We start from the raw sequence: 19,923 nt of genomic DNA, 5'->3' as shown, positions 1-19,923 counted from the left end.
ATTCAAAGGGGGGGGGGGGGGGAGGGGGGTCGGGTCGTGGCAGTAACATAAACACTCAACACGCCTACTCCATCTAAAAAAAACACAATTAAACTAAAAAAGTAATACTGTACAAATTGTAGCAAAATGCTTTGGAATTGTAGATCATCCGCAGGCAATAAATTCTACTACTACTGTACGAATATTAATTTGTAATAACATTACTGTGTATGTGTAACTTATTCAGAATATGTTCAAGTTAAAGTTTGATCTACAGGTTTTGACACCCACTAACCCCTCTCACATTTTTTTAGAGCTAATGAAACCACTGGTACTATTATTGAAGAACATTTTTTTCTCCTCGTTTTAGTTTTTTTGCTTATCATTATTCCCATGTGGAAACCACGGGGCTCCCCTATGAAACCCCCACTCAAGCAAAAATATGAATCCTTCCTAATACACTATAGACACAAGCAAAACTGAACAATTAACATAAGTCATATGGTCTGTATCGACTACGCATGTTTGTTCTTCATTCTATTCAGCTGGTTTTGTATGGACCGTGACCGATTCAGTAGTCGTTGAGTTCTCTCAGTTGGAACCAATGGTAGGCGTTTACTCGAATTGTAAAGATTCTGAAAATAATATAATGAAATGGTTTAGTACAGCATGTGGGTACAGTTTTCATTTTTTTATAATAGTAAAACAGCAAATCATTTTGTTTGGGTCACATGACATTCAATAAGTACTCTATTGAACCAACGTGACATCAAGAGTGCATTTTTCAATTTGTACTATGCATGTTTATTCTTGTTATATTCAATCACTTCGACTACTTTAGATGTTATTACATAAAACAAATTATTTTTATATTTGTGCAATGGAACAAATATGTTCATGTAAATGATGAATGTTCTATTTTCAGAATATTTTCATTTTTTACTAAATGAAAATATTTGTATCATTGAACTCATTGATTATTTTTATAATAATAAATATTCCAATACAGTAAAAATTATGAATTTCCTAGATTAATAAAAACACCATGAATGATTTTATAATAATTTCAAAACTGAAACCACAACTTACAACACGAACCTCCCATTTCCTTGTTTCAATGAAAAATTGATTGACTGTATTTTTATTTAATAGTTGTATAATGTTTGAGCTAAATACATTATGGATAGAACAGTGGGAGTATGTGTACATAGTTTAACTACTAACCAAAATATGCAACTTAGAGAAGGAAGATCGTTGGCCAAATTTTCGCATATTTGAAACTAATTTTGATTGCAGATAAAAGAGTAATTGCATGCAGAACTTTAAGAAGAGCTGATGGCTTTTGCACAAACAAGCGATTTTATGTGACGGTTTAGTTCAAAATATTATGTTTAATGTTGAATTGACAGAGGAGAGGAACGGGAAAAATCAAGAACAGAATTTTAAAACCTACAAATACTTGTATGAGTACAAATAAATGAGTAAAAAACGAGGCATATGTTGATTAAGATTTGAAATTTATCTTCAGACTTTTGCAATTAAAAATGTTGGACAGGGAAAAAAAATGAACTGAATTTAAGAACGACGTAAACAAATTTGCCTGTACATTGAGATTGAATTTTAAAAGTCAGAAAAGGAACGATGGCCAAGTTTAATGCAACCGTTCTACTTTTTGTTGTGATCCTGACTTCAATACTATCAACAAGTTTATCTACTAATTGTAGAAAAATATATGGTGCAAGTATTATCATGTATTTAGATGAAGGCAAAACGGAAGACTGCTCTGACGAACGTGGAATGTACACGTGCGCAAATTGCGCAAATTTCACAATCGAGATATGTCCGGAAGATGGCTATTTTATTTTTACCAAACAAAGTTTTCTCATAATGTGCTGTGCGGTAGTTATTGGTTTGTTCTTATTAATTACGATTCCTTACTCCACTTTCATTTACAGTCGGCAAAAAAGAAACAGTCAAGCATTGCCAAGGTCGGATTCAAAAACGACTACATATCGTCGTCACGATACTTTATCGCGTAACTTAGATGACGATGCGTCGTCATTCCCAATGGCTTCAAATGCCATGAACACACAGACGATAACAACGCCTCCAACAGAAAGAATCAATGTTAGAAATAGCTCGACAAATGTTGACACTAACAAACCCATCAGTGATGAGGTACTAGTTCCAGATCAGCGAAGTGATAAACGTATTAGTGTGAATGAGAGTAAACCAGTCCCAGTTACAGAGCAGCCAAGTGATAATCGTATTAGTGCGAACGGGAGTAAACAATTTGAAATGGATGAAACACAAGAAGATTACACTTACATTGCAGGTGATAGTGAAGGTGATTATACAATGATATCCGATTACGAGAATTTGTCCTCGTCAAGCAACATTTATAATAGCGCTGATGATCTGACAAAAGAAGATTACTTGGTTCCGAACTGGGAACCAAAACTTAACAGTGCCGTCAAAACGTTACCCTTAATTAAACCGTTCTATACAAACGAAGAAATTGATCAATGTCAAAAGTGTCATACAGTTGGTGATGGGTACCGTAACGAATTTGTAGCCTTACAACGAACAATCTCGGTAGATCAGTTGGTACCAAAAACCTCACAGAAAAGTGAAAGGAAATTATCATCTCCGAGTCCTACAAAAAATTCTCCACCACCTAACAGCTCAGTTTTTAGACCTCGATTGGGAAGATCGGTGACGGACATTACAGAAGACCGTTTATCACGAAATTCGAGAAGAATTTCAGGAGAAAATCCCGGATATGTCACAAATGTTAACATTGTATATGAGAACTGGAACACAGAAGAAAATCGACAACATCAGAAAATGACGCAGAGAAATCCATTTTTTAGGAGACCACCAGCCACACTTCCTAAACCGACTGATAGCAGTAAGATAATGAAAAATCTCACGTTGGAATCACGTAAAGTAAATCGCGATAGTTTTATAAGTGACGACTATGAGGACTGTAGCTCGTTGCCAACAGCTTTATTCAAGTAAAGAACAATGTGATACATCATAATGGCTGAACAATTTTTTCTTTTTTAGTCGTGTGCAAACGCGACTCTACAGCTCACTGTGTCGGTCGGTTGGTCGGTAAACGCTAACTTTAATTTGTGCACGCGACTGCAGCTATGTATATGGTCTTGTTAATTGAATGTACTGGTTAAAGATATATTGTCCCTCTGAAAAAGTGATTCTTAAAAAAAAAATGTTTGTATATATGCCATTTTAATGTCATATAATAGTTATGACCAAAAATTGGATTGAAAAAATAATGTAATTTAAAGCCAAAAATAGTTAAAATCGGCTCCCAGCCAATGGGTTTTTTGTTTCATTAACCATTTATTTTGTTATTTTATAAGTAAAAACATTATTTTTGTTTGTTTTTTTTTTCTATGGAGGTGATTAACTTTTAAATATTAACTACAAAATAACCTATTCAAAGTCTGATTTAAATCATTTTCATTTTTCAAGGACAATGCATCTTTAAACAATGTAATAATACTGATATTTGTAAACAATTTTTTGTTATTTTCAATTTCAAACTGTACATGTTGTCATTTCTAAATAAATGCTGATATAGATAATGCTAATTTTTAATATGAGGAAATAACTAAATTACCACAAAAATATCTCCAAAACAAACAAGAAATATTTCCTTCAACAATGTGGAATAATTAAACCACATTTTTTTTGATATTTAAAATCATTTTAATTTGACTAAAATTTAAAAACTACAAAAAAAAAGGCTAAAACTTTGGTCGGTTTGTATTTTGTATATGCATTTTTTTTTATATATTATGAAATTTGATATGTTAATAATTTTTTATATTTTTAAGAAATTTATATTTTCTTCTTTAAATCTATTTTTTATTTTAATATTTTTAATTGATGCACAAAGGAAGAAAAAATGTATATTTGACAATAAGATATTATATACTGTAAAATATTTCAAAGAAGATGAATGCACAATAATTCTTATCATCATGAATTTTTTTGGAGACTACATCTAAACTGTAGTCCAAGTAGCGAAAAGACATTAGAAAACTGAACTGGACTTTAACTTTTAACTTTAACTCCAAAATGATTTTAAAACATTAAACAAGTTTTAATAGGATAGAATGCACTAAGATAAAAAGATTTAAAAAATAATTAGAAATTGTATATTATTATTATGTATCTAATAATAATATAGCTTTAAATAAATTTTAGTTAGGCTGTATAAAATAAAAGGTATGCAAGTACAAGGTAAAAATAAAAATATTGAAGAATAAATAAAGTAACTGTTTAGCAAAGAGGTAGTAAATATTTCATTTCATGAATGGTAACCATTGAGGTATTACTAGATTGGCTAGAGGGCAGACTCCTGACTGGGAAGACAAGAACCATATGACTGCTGCAGTAAATCTGTTAAAAAATATTATTTAGTACATACTGTAAAATATTAAATAAATATAATAAATTACGTAAATCACATAAATCACTACACAAATCTATAATATCTTGATGAGGGTAACCCTTCTATACAGAATAAAACCATAGAGTTAATTAAATAGAGAGCATCACATTGGCCAATCAGAAACACCATTGTGTCATCCTCTACACAATGCTTCTAAGCGCTTCTCATTATTAACCCACTCATTTTTTGGACCAAACACGATGGAAACATACTCCCATATGCAGCTAGTAATCAGCGCAAAGTTGTGTCTTGATCTAACCGGGTATTCATTTATACACCTGGGTGGAGAGAGGCAAACCTAAGTAAAGTATCAAGCAATGCGGCGAGAGTGGGATTCGAACCACGATCACACGATCAGTAGTCCAACACACTGCGCCACACGCCCTTGCTATTGAATTAAAGACCATTATAATGGGTTACTTTTATTAAAACTGTACTATAAAAAAAATAATTTATACTGTATGTTCTGATGTGGTTCTTCATACAATAATATGTAATTAGTTTATACAAAATAATTTGTTGCAACCGTTTTAAGGAGTTTCTGTTGTCATCACTTTGCTATCATCTAGTTCTCTCTATCAATTATAGCATCTCTTTGATCAAATCACGATTGTATACTATTATTAATAATGAGAGTAAAAACATTTGCTTATGAAACAAACAACAATATTTCATCAGGATTGCAAGTACGTTGCTCAGACTAATAAAAACTCTGCAGATAAAGTTACCTAGAAATGAATTTCACAATTAATCTATTTTTAGAAACTGTTTTTTTAGAAGCTATAAATAATTTTGCTAGTTAATATACCAACAAATTTTAAAAGACAGTTTTGATATTTTTCGTTAAGTTTCCGTGTTTATTTCGATAAGAAACTATAAAAACTTAAAAATAGTTTTACTTTCAAATTAGTTAATAATAATGAGACTTTATTCCAACAGTTATCAAGTATATCACAGTATACCATGTGACTCTATATTTAATAGTTTAATATTCCTCATAATATCTGTATTGGTAATATCTGATTAAGGTGTGGCGGTTACGATAGATTATGATGATTGTTTTAATTTGGTTTTCAATTAATTGTAATACTGTATAACAGTTTCATTGGTTATTTTTAGATAATATCAGGTAGGTAAATCATATAGTCTGTTGTGAGGTGTTGAATAAAATAAAATGCATTAAAAAAAATAATAATAAAGATTTATATAGCACAGTATCTGCAACAATAGCATTCATGGCGCTGGGGACTTAGTTGTTACACCTTTTCAACAAAAGGCTCCACTCATGTTGGTGCTGCCAACTACCGCACAACCTCTTCTGTTCACGACAGTGGCCGTGTGAGCTAGTACACCGGGGTAACTCCCTACTTGCCTCGAAAGATGTACTATGTAAAGTGCACATGAACTAGTGTTCTTATTTATGGTATTAAAATCAATTTTCAAATTACCTCATTGCCCACAGTTCCCTCTCTCAGTGACTGGGGTCGAAGGGCATCCTTAAGGTCAATGTTTGTTGCCATTGGCAACATAGATGGACGACTGTTTTCCCAACCAGCCAAGCAATGCTGTATTAATAACAATAAAGAAAAGAAAGATTAAAAAATAATCGATCACAGGCGCAGATCCTGTCCCCCACCACATATTTATTTTTTAGTTAGTTTAGTTTAGTTTTTTCAACAGCAAAATCATGAAATTGTTGAAATGAAATAGAAAATAAGACTTAGAGTAAGACGTATCGTATGTTTTAATTTCAGAAAATTCAGTATCTAAGAAGAATAGATTTTGCATGAATATAACCAGTGGCACATCAGGACCAGTGCCTAAAAAGTGTGTGCCTTAAAATGATTGTATTCTTCTGGGCGGAATTTTTATGTGCTCAGAAATCGATTGAAACGACCTATAAGTTAATCAAAGATCCGGGGGTCCTTGGCAGCCGCCTGGACCCCATCCTAATGTTGCTCCCTTCGCTCGCAAAGTATTTCATTTTTATACGTCTCCCCCCTCCCCTCCCACCTCACTATTAGAAACGGATCTGCGTCGTTGCTTCCAGTACCATAAATCAACACTAATTTTCATGTCATTGTTTTATATCGGAAAATTCACTAAAGGTCAATAACACTGTATTGTACAAAATACCTTATACATAATACAGTTGAAACTCTCATAAGGGGAAAATCCTCAGGTTTGGAAAAAGTACAGAATTACAGAAGGTGCTGCAATAATATTCCGTGCATAGCAAGGCATCTCAATTTTCATGGCATTGCAATTTGTTTATATATTATTTAGATCATTAACATTTATATAGCGCCCATTTCTATGCAAAGCTCATAATCAGCGGCGCTTCACATACTGTCATTGGTTAAAATAAAAAATGAGTCATTAAAATATTTAATATAACTTGGTAAATTGTTCCAGATTCTTGATTCATCAGTTGGTTCAGTAAATTTTGTATTTGTTTAAATAAAAAAACATTCGGATGTCTTATTTAAATTTTATAGGAAAATATTTTATTTATACCATAAATATAATTGGTTTATGATGGCACTGAAATGTATTGAAATATTATCATATGTACATTTAAAGCTCTGTCTACACTATCAAACTTTTTGTGACAAAAAAATTTGATATATGGACATGATGATGTCATATCACTACTATATTTGGGAATATCTCTACCATATTTGGGCACATCACACTAGTTTGATAGTGTAGACAAAGCTGTACATGTATGTATGATAATATTTCAATACATTTCAGTGCCATCATAAACAAACCAATTATATTCATGACATAAATAAAATATTTTTCTATAAAATTTATGATCCTTAACATTTGACCTTACCTGTGAAAGACCTAATGTATCCGTTGCATCAAAACTACATCGTCTGTGAGGGCGCAATTTATATGGTGAGCGTAAGGTTGATCTTGGAATGCTAACTCTAAGAAAAGGGAAGTATTGTGTATCTTTTAAAATTATGATATTAATTATCCCTTTTCACATCTGCATAAATTGTTACAACTTGTAACCAGGTTTGATCTCTCAATTTATTACACATTTTCAAACATGCACATACTGTGAGAAATTTCGGGAGAAAGCGCACTATTTTATTACTGATTGGTCAGTTTAATACAGAGCAATACATGAACGCGCAGTAACAACTCGGAACAAAAGAAACAGGCCTCTTGTCAGTGTGTTTCTCTTCTGAGATGTCCCTTGGAAAATATCAGGAGATTTTCCACAAACCTGGTTACAATTTGATACTTTTTGCAGGTGTGAAAAGGGTATAAGCCTGCGCCTTGTATAAAGTACTAATGACAAGTGGATAGTTGAATAATTCATCGCTTGTGATTGTTCAAAAATACGAGTGGGAACCAAGTTTTATTATTATGAATACCTTATATAAGATGGTGATCCTCTCTTGACTTCAGCTGTGCGGGATTCATGGCATATTGGACAAGTGCTCTCTCCTTGTTGGTTGCCATGCACAGGAACAACAAACAGACGGTCATTTAGAGTATAATTATGCAAACCTAAACAGTAGAAAGAAATTCACACATTATTAAATAATTGCAGTTAACATACAGAATGTACAGTAATTGGAAAAAAATATACTGAAAGAAAATAGCAATAAATGAATTTAATCATTTAAATTTATTAAAAGGCAATAACGTGAAGAGGACAATTAATTTAATGATTAAATAGAGAAAATTAAGCTATATAAAATAAAATTGCATTGTAAAAAACAAATTATTCATTCAGAAAATTAAATTAATAAATAATATACGTCAGAATGATCTATAGTAATTGTAATAATAATAAAATTACTTATCATCATCATTTAATTATTACAACAATAACAGCAGTGTGAGTTAGGCAATAAAATGTAATACCATAAATCTACTCTCTCTAATTTGTTACTTAGTATTAACATTCTATAAAGTTTAGTGTAAAACCTACTGCCTAATTCCTAGATCTGAAATTCATAAACAAAACACCTGGGTGAAGATTTTGTGGTTAAATGCAGTTGTAGTGCAAGAGCAAAGATAATACAACAACCCTTTGCCTAGACTCTGGAGTTTGCACACACCTAGGCATCAACATTGGTGTTTGTTCCAGAGGCCAAAACATGGAGGGTTGAACATCTAAATACTGTACATTCTCGAAAGGTACTGATCAGGAGGTGTGAAAAGGGTATAGTAGTAAGTAGTAAGACCTACATTGGTGCGTGTCTGTTGGATGTGTAATCGTTGGTGTTGGCAATCCAGGAATCGTTGCAGACGACGATCTGTTAAATAAAATACATGGGAAGTTGAACAACTTTTAAAAACGCTACAATATAAAATCATTTTTTATTGTTACAAAAGAGGGCAGTCTTTGTAAACTTGTAATTATCTCACATCTACTTTGACTTTAGTTAATATAATCTTCAGATCACCTCAGGCTATATTTTGAACAATGTTACATCTCAACCGAAGGACGAGGCAATGACAATAAAGCATTTTGTCTGTGGATACAAACAATATGACAGGCTCGAACACATGTCTCTCAAATGCTTGTCCAATCACTTACCATCACGCCACATCACTCTATTTAAAGTTTATATACAGCACCAAATATTCCCAAATGGTCTCCCATCCAAATTCTATGTTAGACCAAATGATGACATCAGACAAGAATGGGTGTTTGAACGTGGGATTGCTTGGACAAAAATGAAAGTTTGTTTAGTAAAAATAAATGATTAAACACAATATACCTGTCCTCTGGTTGTCTATAAACACAATCTTCTCTGTTCACTCTGCGAAAATCCTTCAACTCATCAAAATAAGCATCTGATCTCTCTGAAATGGTATCTTCCGCATCAAGCAAACCAGCTATCCAATCATAGCCAAGCAATGGTTGGACTCTTCCACTTTGATCAAGGAGGGATTGACCTGGAGAAGCATCATGCAAGCGAAAACTAACACGGTTCGGTGTCTAAAAAAAGAGGATCATACAATTTTAGTATGTTTGAAAGTTAAAAAAGTATTGCTTAACATTATTTTAGAAGCAACTGATAGAAAACAATAAACAATGCTTAACAAGGCCAAAAACCAAAATTGTAAGAAAGAAAAATCGTGGTAAATATTTTAGAAAATTGGTGATCTAACAACTTGCCTTTCTTGTTTTATGACCAGGCAATAGTATAGTTAGGGAATATCTTGATTTTTCTGTGAAAAAATTATTAACAAAGGTTTTTTTGCAGATTCATACTCTATCACATACCAATATACACCAAAAAATTCCTCCAGACATCAGGGGATGGGGAAAGTGGTTAAATTTGACCTTTGACCTTACAAGGCATATGACACTGTATCTCGGTAACCATTGGTCCGAGAGATTTAGTTTTTGCACCAAAATGTTCCTTATATACATATTTATATTTACTTTAATGAAGTATTTTTTCAAAAATTCATTAGAAATGGTGGAAAATAACCTTTGACCTTTTAAGGCATATAACACATGTATCTCGGCGATCCTTGGTCCTAGAGACTTACTTTTGGCATCAAAATGTTTCTTATATGCATATTTATATTACTTGTAATAAAGTATTTTATAAAAAATGAATTAGAAATGGTGGAAAATCATGACCTTAGATGGTCATGAAGCTGTATTCTGAAGACCATTGGTCGTAGAGACTTAATGTTTCTTATGGGCATATTCATATATATTAATAAAGTAGGCCTATTCTACCAAAAATTGTTTATTATGGTATTTTCCTCAAACAAAGCTTTATTTAATGCTGAAAAACATTTAGCCCGATTACATATTTGAATTCTCCTATCATAATAAATTCAAATTCAAAATAAACATTTATTTCCTTCAATTGCAGAATAGAAAAATAATAAACAACAACAATGAAACGTAATAATAAGGTTTAAAAAAATAAAATGTAACATACAAATCATAACTTTCATCAGAGAGTCATTAAAAGAATGTCAAAATTTCAATTCTGTGTAATTAAAACTAGAAATTAAAAGAAGGTGGCAAAAGGCAAGTCTGAGTGGGAGGAGCCATATATTAACTAAGGTTCGAACAAAACGCCATTACACACACAAAATAAACACACACCCATAATGTATCCCTATCCGAAAAAGTTAATTATGTCTTCTGACCTCACATATTTTGTTATTGTATAATAAAGTACCCTTATCCCAAAAGTTAATTTTGTCTCCTCCTAATCTCACATGATATATCCATGGGCCATACCGGCTCTGTAATGGACATGGGTCAAACATTTCTCATATAGTCTGTCTCATAACAGGATAAACTAAAAAAAAAAACCTAACCCATATGGATTTGCCCGAATGAACCCTCTAAGGACCCTTTTGGGATCTCTATGTGGTGCGCTACATAAGGCCCTGTATTAATATAAGTAATTAATATGGGGTAAATAGTTCATAGATTGGACCATATATAATAAAACTAAATATGCACCCTTGATCTTGATTATGGATTTGCCCAAATGAACCCAAGGGCCGATCTTCCATGGACCCTTCTGGATTCTCTATGTTGGGCTACAAGAGGCCCTATATTGGAAATACTGTATGTGGGATGAAAATGTGGGTTCATATAGATATGTCCATGAAATAAATCTGCCTGTGCACCCTCGATACTTAAGGAACATTTATGGATTTACCCAAATTAACCCAAGGGCAGGTCCTTCATGGATACCTTCTGGGTTCACTATGTGGCTGGGGCTACATAAAGCCCCATATTGGAAATATAATGGATGACAATGTGGGTTCATGGAATAAAGCTGCCTGTGCACTCTCGATCCTTAAGGAATCCATATGGATTTGCCTAAAATGAACCAACAGCAAGTCATCTATTTAGACCCTTCCGTGGTTCTCTACTGTATGCTTATCCATATTACATCATCTCTGCCATTGCAACCATCTTCTGTATTAGATCTTAAGCCATCCCCAGTTCGAAAGTTCGAAATCTTAGGGTTTACATGGATTCCCACTTGCAGATGGATGCTAACATCAATGCCATCGTTCTGCTATGGTTGGGATTAGGAAGATTGGTCTAATTTGTAGATTTCTGGATAGGGTAACAACTACACGACTTCTGCATGCCTTTATATCATCACGTCTGCACTACTGTAACAGTATTCATGTCGCACTGCCCAAGACCCTGCTTAGGAAGTTGCAGATGCTACAAAATAGTGCTGCCCGTATAGTGTGTCGAACCACATAACACCTATCTTACATGAACTGCACTGGCTTCCTGTGAAGGAGCGTCTCAACTTCAAGATATTGCTGCTCACATATAAATCTCTTCGTGTTTTCACTCCGCAATCCTGTTGTCAGTCTTCGTTCCAATTCTCAGAATCATCTTGTTCCTGCTAAAGTGAAGACCATCTTATGGTCACCGTGCATTATCTTATGCAGCTCCTATGCTTTAGAATTCTCTTCCAAACTGCATTAAAGATGCACAGTCAATGGCTCTTTTTAAGAGGCTTCTTAAAAGACATATTTTTTAACATATATTGTTTAATAAAGCATATTACTCCCCTTTTTTCTCCTTTTCCATGCCACCTAGATTTTTTTAGATCTAGTTTAAGTATGGCAGGAGGCGCCCAAGTCCGGGATGACCGAGACACAACTGGTGCTGTCCGAGGTTTAATTAGACCGATCTCTGGTTAGTGACGAGCGCGTATCCCCTTACTTCGGTTGGGTTTAATTTTTGGCATGGTTGGAATCCCTTTAATCGTATTAGTTTGTGTACATTGCTTAGAGGTTTCACAATATTAGGAGCTATATAAATCCAGGATATTATTATTATGATTATGTTCAGTTCTACATTTGGCCCATGTATCAGATCAATGCATTTGGCTACATAAGGCCCTGTATTAGAAATATATCGGGTAAAACTGTGGATTCCAGCCTGATCCTTAAGGAACCCATATGGATTTGCCAAAATGAACCAGGGGTAACCTCTGGATTCTCTAAGGCCATACATGCCCTTTATTGGAGATACATGGATATCTGGATGAAACTGTTTGTCTTATAATATGGATTCGACCATATGGGAAAAAGCTATTACATACGATTCTAAGGAACTCATATCGATTTGCCCAAATGAACCTTTTGGGTACTCTATGGCCTATAAATTGGCCTTGAATCGGATCGAACTGTGGGTCCCTTGCATCGGTCTATGTGGGAAAAAGTACTCAATAAATCTTTAAGGTGCTCTGCAGCTCAAATTTTAACTTTGGTTGAGACATATTAACACTGTATTATGTTGTCCAATAACTTCTGACCATTCTGTAAATATTTCTTTAAATTAAGATATAATATTATATGTTACCAAACAACCACCACACACCCCCCGCCCCATCACCTCTTTGAATTAAAATCCATCCCGAGAGGCTCCTATGTACTTCTTGTATAGTTATTTTCAAACAATATAATCCATTAGATTAAATATAAATATATATCTATTATAAACTATTTGCGCTTAGTTCCAACTCTCTATGCCATGTCATTATTTAGATGAGAAAAACAACTCAAAGGTTAAAATTTCATAAAAAATGGGTGATGATAGAAGTAATACTAGAATAAATAAACTATAAATTTATGTCAAAGGTCAATATCTTCTGTTAAACTGAATATAAATATATATCTTGGGAACAATTTGCTCTTAGTTTTAATTCTCTCCGACCTGCCGTTACTTAGATATGGCAAAAAGAGGTCAAAGGTCAATAACCACACTTCCGGTCATTTTCAAGCAAGATCTTCTGTTAAACTGAATATAAATATACATATTGGGAACAATTTGCTCCTAGTTTTAATTCTCTCCGACCTGCCGTTACTTAGATATGGCGAAAAGAGGTCAAAGGTCAAAATTGCTGGAAATGGGGTTTCCGGTCAATTTTACAAAAAATTTTCTATTAGAACTAATATTAACATATACATTGTGAACAATTTGACACCAAAATTAACTCAATACAGTATAGCATGTTGTATGAAAATAGTGGCCATTTTGTTTACATGATAAACAGTACAGAGTACATGAAAAACATGATATTTCTCAGTTTTAGTCTCAATAACTTCAATCTACACCCATGTCCACAATCAACTATCAAATGATTCAAATTTTTTTACACATGATCATTATATTGGAGAGATATTTTTAGAGAAGTTTTGTTACCATTGAGTGCTACCTTAATTTTTTTTTCTGGTGTAAAAAATATAATTTTTTTGTTTTTTTGGAAAAAATGCTTATAAATTAGTATTAATTGACCAAAATTCATACTATAACCCAATATATACCTGCATAACTATATATCAAAATAAAGATAATTTAGTAAGCTATCATTTGATACTAAATAAAATGAGGTACATTCAAAATTCACAAAGTTATTAAAACAATAACAGGCGTATCTCTAATTTGACACCAAATGACCTTTGACCTCAAAATGACCCCCTTTCCCCAGGTCAAAATTCATGGAGGAATTTTTTGGGATGACTTGGGATGCATTAGAACATAAATCCACTGAAAAACCTTTGTTAATAATTATTTCACAGATTGGCATTTTTTTGACCTAAAATTCCCTAACTAGTATAGACTTTAGGCCTTGTGTCACAGCTTCAGTTCTAACTGGTTTAGGCCGGTTGTTACCAGTATGATCAAGTTGTGCTGTATAGGAATTGTTCATAGAATTAGACAACCTTCTTCGCTTCATCATTTCATTATGGTAATCTAATCGCAGCGCTTCTGAATGAAAGTGTGGGCTGCGAGAAAGTCGTAATGATCTTCTCGGTACAGTATTTTCTTTCTCTACTGAAGATGAAGCTATCTTTTTATTTGGGCTATTTTTAGATCTCAGGATTGATTTAGGAGTTGACGTATGATGGTGCCACGTAGAAGAACTAGATGTGTTACTGGTCCTTAATGGTGTAGGGTATGGCCTTTTAGGTCTACGATTTCCACTACCAAAAGCCAAATCCTCATTTTCTATGATCGTTGAGTGTCTTGATAAAATGTTATCTGATTTTCTTAACTTCAGACCAGTTGAATCCAGTTTATGATGGTCAGGAGACTGATTTAAAGTAGTTCTATCTGGTTGATACTGGTTTGGTAGCTTAGTAGTGGTTTGGATTTTATCTCTAGGTCTAGAATGGCGCCTGGACCTGCACGGTGTGGATGTTTTATGGTTTCCCATAAATATTTGCTCAGATCTCTTATTCTCAAAGATTTTCTTGCGTTTTGCACTTGAGCTTTCCAGACTAAAAAAAAGATATTGTAGTCAAACTAGTTTGTATGTATATATAATATAGTAAACTCAACATCCAATGTTTTAAATACAAATTGTCAACAATTTTCATCTCTAATAAGATCAACAAAAAAAGTGGCAAAAAAACAGGTTGACTTGTTACAATAGTTATTAGAATTTGATATAATTCATTTTAATGTTATGATTAATTTCAAAAAACATATCATCAACATTGACCAAGATAGTAAATTGTAAAATGATTAGCCAACACATTTCATCTTGAAATTACTTTTCTTGTTGTCGTCTGCTTCTTTTAGAAGTTGCCTTTGGTACATTATCTGTAAACTTTGACCTCAACATATTCTGTCTGCTTTGTAGTTGTTGCATTAGGTCTTGGTAGTCATTCCGTAACCCTGTGAGGTCTTCAGCGTTTGATGCAACATGTTTGTACATTGTGTTATGCCTAACAAAACAATAGATTTATTTAAAATTTTTATAAATATTTAACATAACTAAAATTGGATCAAAAGTCTCAAATGGCTGTAGTGTAGTACAACAGCACAGTCAACGTCAGTCAGTCACTGTTAAAAGCTGAACTGTGTTCAATTTAGTGTCAACAGACCATACTTAAAATTAAATGTTTCCTATAGGGCCTATATATATATATATATGCACGGTCAACAGTAAGGCTATACTAGTAGTAGTAGGAGGCCTAGGCTAATTAGTCTCTCAAACAGTCGGCACCTCAGTTTACCAGCAGAGGGGCCAAACTAACTCGGTAGGATTGCCACTAACTTGAGCCTAGGCTAGGCGGCTAGCACAAAATAAGACTAGGGCCTAGGCCTAGGCTAGCTAGAGTACTGGCTAGCCTAACTTGTTGCGAAAATATAGCAATAATAAACTTAAAGTACTAGCTAGCACTCTTGGCTGGGCCTGTGTTTAATGTCAACTATTTCCCTAGACTGTCTCTAGGTTAATATATGCTTTTGATGACCTAAAAACTATAAAAAATATTACGATTTTCAAAATTCTTCCCCGCGCCGCCACTACGGTTCTCTCTCCATCCCAAATTATAACACAACATAAACAAAAGACAGGATTGGCTTTCTCGTGTGGGATGGTGCATTTTATTTTAGGTGTATAGAATCCATTAAATATTACAAGAACGTAATATGAAAGAGATATGACATTAGAAAATACACTTTTATACATTAATAATCAAAATTGCATATTATTTAATAGAATAACTACCTATAGATATTATTGATATTAATTTAAGTAAGGAATTCTCCATTTTTTTACCTTTTAAATGTACAGAACGGTGTATGTATGTCCACATCACACAAGGCCGGCCACACACCACCACACGACGAATTACAGCCTAGCCTAGCAATATACGTTATATTATAGTAGGCCTATATCAAGTGATTAGTTAATTACTCATAAAGCCCTATTCAATAATTAAATTAGGTTATTCTATCTTTGGCGCTAGGCTAGTTAAGTGGCCTAGCCCCGGGCCTAGCTAACGGATCCTAGCTAACTAGGCCTAGTAGTCTAGTATAAGTAGTAGGCTAGGCTAGCCTACTCTAGCACCGCCGACGTCCGCACCCACCCAAAAACGGACAAAACAACCAGTATAATATCACAACCAACAAGAGGGATCTCATGCGTCGTGGTACTGGTGAACCGGCCAATAAGTCTAGGCCACAACTCAACAAGGAGAAAGAAGATAAGACAGACAAGAACATGCAGTTTGTTAACAACTCTCGAACACGTCGTAGTAGACCTAAATCACACGATAACAATTTGTTGGTAAATGTTCTACGATGGAAGTTACTTCGAATTTTAATTCTACTGATTGTTGTGTTTATGATATTTTATGGTATATTTGTTCATACTGGCCCAACAAATTCAAAAGAAATTCATATGAATGATCGTTTCTTTCCCAATGAACCAATCAGCTTTGTACACGGAGATCACATGGACGTCATCCACATAGACCATAAAGTTGGACAAGGCAAAGCTCATGGAATTCAAGAAAATCAGCTACCCAAAGTGCAACAATTACCTCCAAATCCAGCACTACATCTCAATAATCAAGGACAACGTCTACCCAATCAGAATCAATTCATTTCTATCAATGATGTTCCTGGCAATCAAATCCAGAAGATTCAACAACCTCAAAATGCTGCAAAAGATAGCACTGGAACTGGTGAATATCCATACCATGTGATTCAGAGTTTGACCAACACCGATAAGAGGCCATACCTTAAGACCCGCTTTGAAGAGTGCATGATCTCGATACTTGAGAAGTCCTCCGTTAATCTGCATTTCTTCTTTGTAGTGGATACACCCAGCAAGCAAGCTATTCTAGGCATAATGCAAGACATTACAAATAAGAAAATTGCTCGTTCTAAAGTTCAGGTACTGTATTAAAGGTCTTTCACACTTGTTCCACATATCGATTGCGCATAGCCGCGTGGAGTCTTGTTCAATTTGCCGGAACCGTGCAGGATCAGGGGTGAAAGACCCTTTTTTGTGGAGTTTCTCCTGAAACACGTAAACCTTATAAACATTATATCCACATGCAAGATCCATCCACTGTGTAAATTGATAACTATATGTTGCTAAATTTTTCGTTCGGTTGTCAAAAACACAAATTACACTGTCATGCAAATATCTATAATTTTCTTTTACAAATATTATTTAGTTTCCAAATTTAATGTTTATTTGGTATCCTTAATTTAACAGTGGTTTGATGACAGAAAACTGCCAGAATGTATATCATGCTGCAGTAAAAAATGTATTTATTTATGTATGTTTTTATGGTAACTATATTGGGATGATAATGAATACAACTTGATTTATTACAGTTTAACTTTCTGGACATTGATGAACTTGCAAAAGAGCTTGCCCCAATGGTGTCGATGCTGCAGCAACACGTTAGTGGAGGTCATCCCTACTACAAAGACGCCATCTTCTTTTTGTCTATTGCCATCCATCAACATGTTATGCCCGAGTACGTCCATCGTCTTGTCATGCTCGACACCGACCTTATTTTTAAAACCGACATAAAACAATTATTTGCTCGCTTTGACCTTTTTAAAGGAAACAACGTAATAGGAATTGCGCATGAGCAGCAACCGGTCTACCGCCATCTGTTCTCACTGTACCGGTCACAGAATCGTGGAACGCTTGTTGGCGATCCACCTCCGAATGGTTTAACTGGATTCAACAGCGGCGTTTTACTTTTGGACTTGGACCGTATGCGGCGGAACACCCTTTACCATACATACTTAGATGGTACAAATTTGAAGTTATTAACAGAGAAATACCATTTCAAAGGTCATTTAGGAGATCAAGATTTTTTCTCGCTGCTTAGTCTTGAGCATCCAGACTTGTTCCATGTCTTGCCTTGTAGCTGGAACAGACAGTTGTGTGTTTGGTGGCGGGATAAAGGCTACATTGATATCTTTGACCAGTATTTCAGTTGCCCTGGGAAAATTGATATTTTTCATGGCAATTGTAATACACCCATTCCAAAAACACCTTGAATATAATAATGTGAAAGAAAAGTTGTTTTTGTCAGTTAATAGGGAGCTTTCCGTTTAACCTTTGACTTATGATGTCATAGTAATTCAATGTGTGCATGCACAAGTCGACCCCAATTCCATTGAACCTTTATTGGATGCACTGTCAAATCTATTTTAGTGGACATCCACTTAGGACAAGATGTAATGCATAGTTTACATTTTTAAGTCCTTAGAACCCCGAGTCCTAGGTCCTACTGTAGGTCGTCCAATTGAAAGCTCTCTAATAATTTATAACCAAACTGGGCTTTTAATTTTTGGTTTAGGTTTCACTGCACCACTTATTTATTTTTATTTACGTCAAGGGTAAAATAGAAGACTGCTTCAATTTACATTATTTAATGTATTATTATGCAATGTTTTACCGTATTATCATTTGTTTCATTCAAAATTTTAGCAAATTAATGATAGTTAATAATTGAAATGTTGTTTAAACCATAAAAATGAATGTTCAAATTAGTATTAGTAGTGTACAAGCCTTCACAAATTGTTATGTTAAAGGAGCCCGTCAAGCTCAAATCACCCAACCAATATATTTTTTTTATATTTACAATTAAACCTCCTGTAAGTGACAGGAAAAAAGACACATTTACATTGTTTGAAATGCAAAATTATTTTAATATCATTTTTAGTACTTTGCATAGATTGTATTTAAAACAGTTTAAAAATGTCTGCCCATGTCTTTTATGGAAGATAATTGTTTAGAAAAGGTGTTCACATAATTATTAATATGGATGTTCAACTGTATTAATTTCCGTTACCGTCCTGAATATAATTCAGGACAATTAATATGAAACGGTAATGAGGACAAAATTATGTTCTAATGTGTAAAAAGGAATTGCATATATACGCAAGTCTACCTTGTTCCTACAGTTTAATTTTTTTTTTAAATACTTATTCGTGTACTACTTAATATATCTAATACATTCCAATTTTTAAATATTTATTGATATAGAATATAATAGAATTAGTTTTTAGTTGTATGTAAAATTTGTTTAAATATTTATAGTTTATAGGGGATACTGTTAAATTAGTTATAATAAAGCTGGGTGTGGTACTCGACCCATTCTCACTCGGCTCATGTCAATTACAACTTTGATAATAGTATAATATTAAGCTCTGTCTATACTATCACAAACTTTATGTGACAAAAAATGTGATGTGCCCATGTATGGATATGCTGTCATATCACTACCATATTTGGGCACATCACACTTTTTTTGATAGTGTAGACAAAGCTTAAATAAACAAAACATGAAATAAAATCATGGATTTTCAATTAACCAACATGAAAAAGTGCCAAATTTTAAAAATTGTGAGACCATTCTTTGTAACTCAGGGAGTTACATTTCTCTATTCTTTGTTTAGTTTTGCATTGTGGTTGAGGGAGTTACACTATATTTAGATAGGGTGGTGATTGTATATATTTTATACTGTTAAAATCAAGAATAATATTTTGTTTCGATATAGTAAGGCTGAATATAATAATTTGTGTAGTACTACTAAATAAATTTACTTGTCAACATTATTTTGTATTTTTTATTTATTTTTTTGAAAATGACAATTTATATAGAGCAATTATACAGATTTTCCCTTTCAAAAAACAGAC

The 19,923-nt window shown here is 33.6% G+C and overlaps 3 protein-coding genes across 3 annotated transcripts in view; 2 read left to right on the top strand and 1 right to left on the bottom strand.

Moving 5' to 3' along the window:
- Positions 1-106: 106 nt before the first annotated feature.
- LOC144858751 (uncharacterized) lies at positions 107-15,787 on the bottom strand. The gene is made up of 10 exons (XM_078714856.1): positions 15,742-15,787; positions 15,014-15,187; positions 14,130-14,737; positions 9,618-9,670; positions 9,217-9,437; positions 8,681-8,748; positions 7,858-7,993; positions 7,305-7,401; positions 5,911-6,027; positions 107-614 (listed from the first exon to the last, which is right to left on the bottom strand). Exons 2-10 carry the CDS (start codon positions 15,175-15,177, stop codon positions 495-497), a joined length of 1,584 nt encoding a protein of 527 aa, XP_078570982.1. The 5' UTR covers positions 15,178-15,187; positions 15,742-15,787; the 3' UTR covers positions 107-494.
- The window catches only part of LOC144858790 (YEATS domain-containing protein 4-like), a 163,466-nt gene continuing 157,618 nt past the window's right edge, over positions 14,076-19,923 (top strand). The window contains exon 1 of the mRNA XM_078714907.1: positions 14,076-14,087. The gene's annotated coding sequence lies outside the window, so the exon portion shown is untranslated. The remainder of the gene's footprint in view (positions 14,088-19,923) is intronic.
- On the top strand, positions 16,090-19,903 carry LOC144858696 (xyloside xylosyltransferase 1-like). The gene is made up of 2 exons (XM_078714792.1): positions 16,090-17,148; positions 17,598-19,903. Exons 1-2 carry the CDS (start codon positions 16,390-16,392, stop codon positions 18,276-18,278), a joined length of 1,440 nt encoding a protein of 479 aa, XP_078570918.1. The 5' UTR covers positions 16,090-16,389; the 3' UTR covers positions 18,279-19,903.

This window comes from Antedon bifida, chromosome 2 (genome assembly GCF_963402885.1).
Source record: "Antedon bifida chromosome 2, ecAntBifi1.1, whole genome shotgun sequence".
NCBI classification, from domain to species: domain Eukaryota; kingdom Metazoa; phylum Echinodermata; class Crinoidea; order Comatulida; family Antedonidae; genus Antedon; species Antedon bifida.
The sequence above is the reverse complement of the archived record's forward strand: the minus strand, read 5'-3'. Positions and strand labels throughout refer to the sequence as shown.

Coding starts and splice junctions, on each gene's coding strand:
- LOC144858751 (XM_078714856.1), bottom strand. CDS start 15,177: ATGTACAAACATGTTGCATCAAACGCTGAAGACCTCACAGGGTTACGG. Junction 9,438..9,617: donor CTGGTCATAAAACAAGAAAG/GCAAGTTGTTAG, acceptor CTCTTTTTTTAG/ACACCGAACCGTGTTAGTTT. Junction 7,402..7,857: donor GGATCACCATCTTATATAAG/GTATTCATAATA, acceptor CCCTTTTCTTAG/AGTTAGCATTCCAAGATCAA.
- LOC144858696 (XM_078714792.1), top strand. CDS start 16,390: ATGCGTCGTGGTACTGGTGAACCGGCCAATAAGTCTAGGCCACAACTC. Junction 17,149..17,597: donor TTGCTCGTTCTAAAGTTCAG/GTACTGTATTAA, acceptor GATTTATTACAG/TTTAACTTTCTGGACATTGA.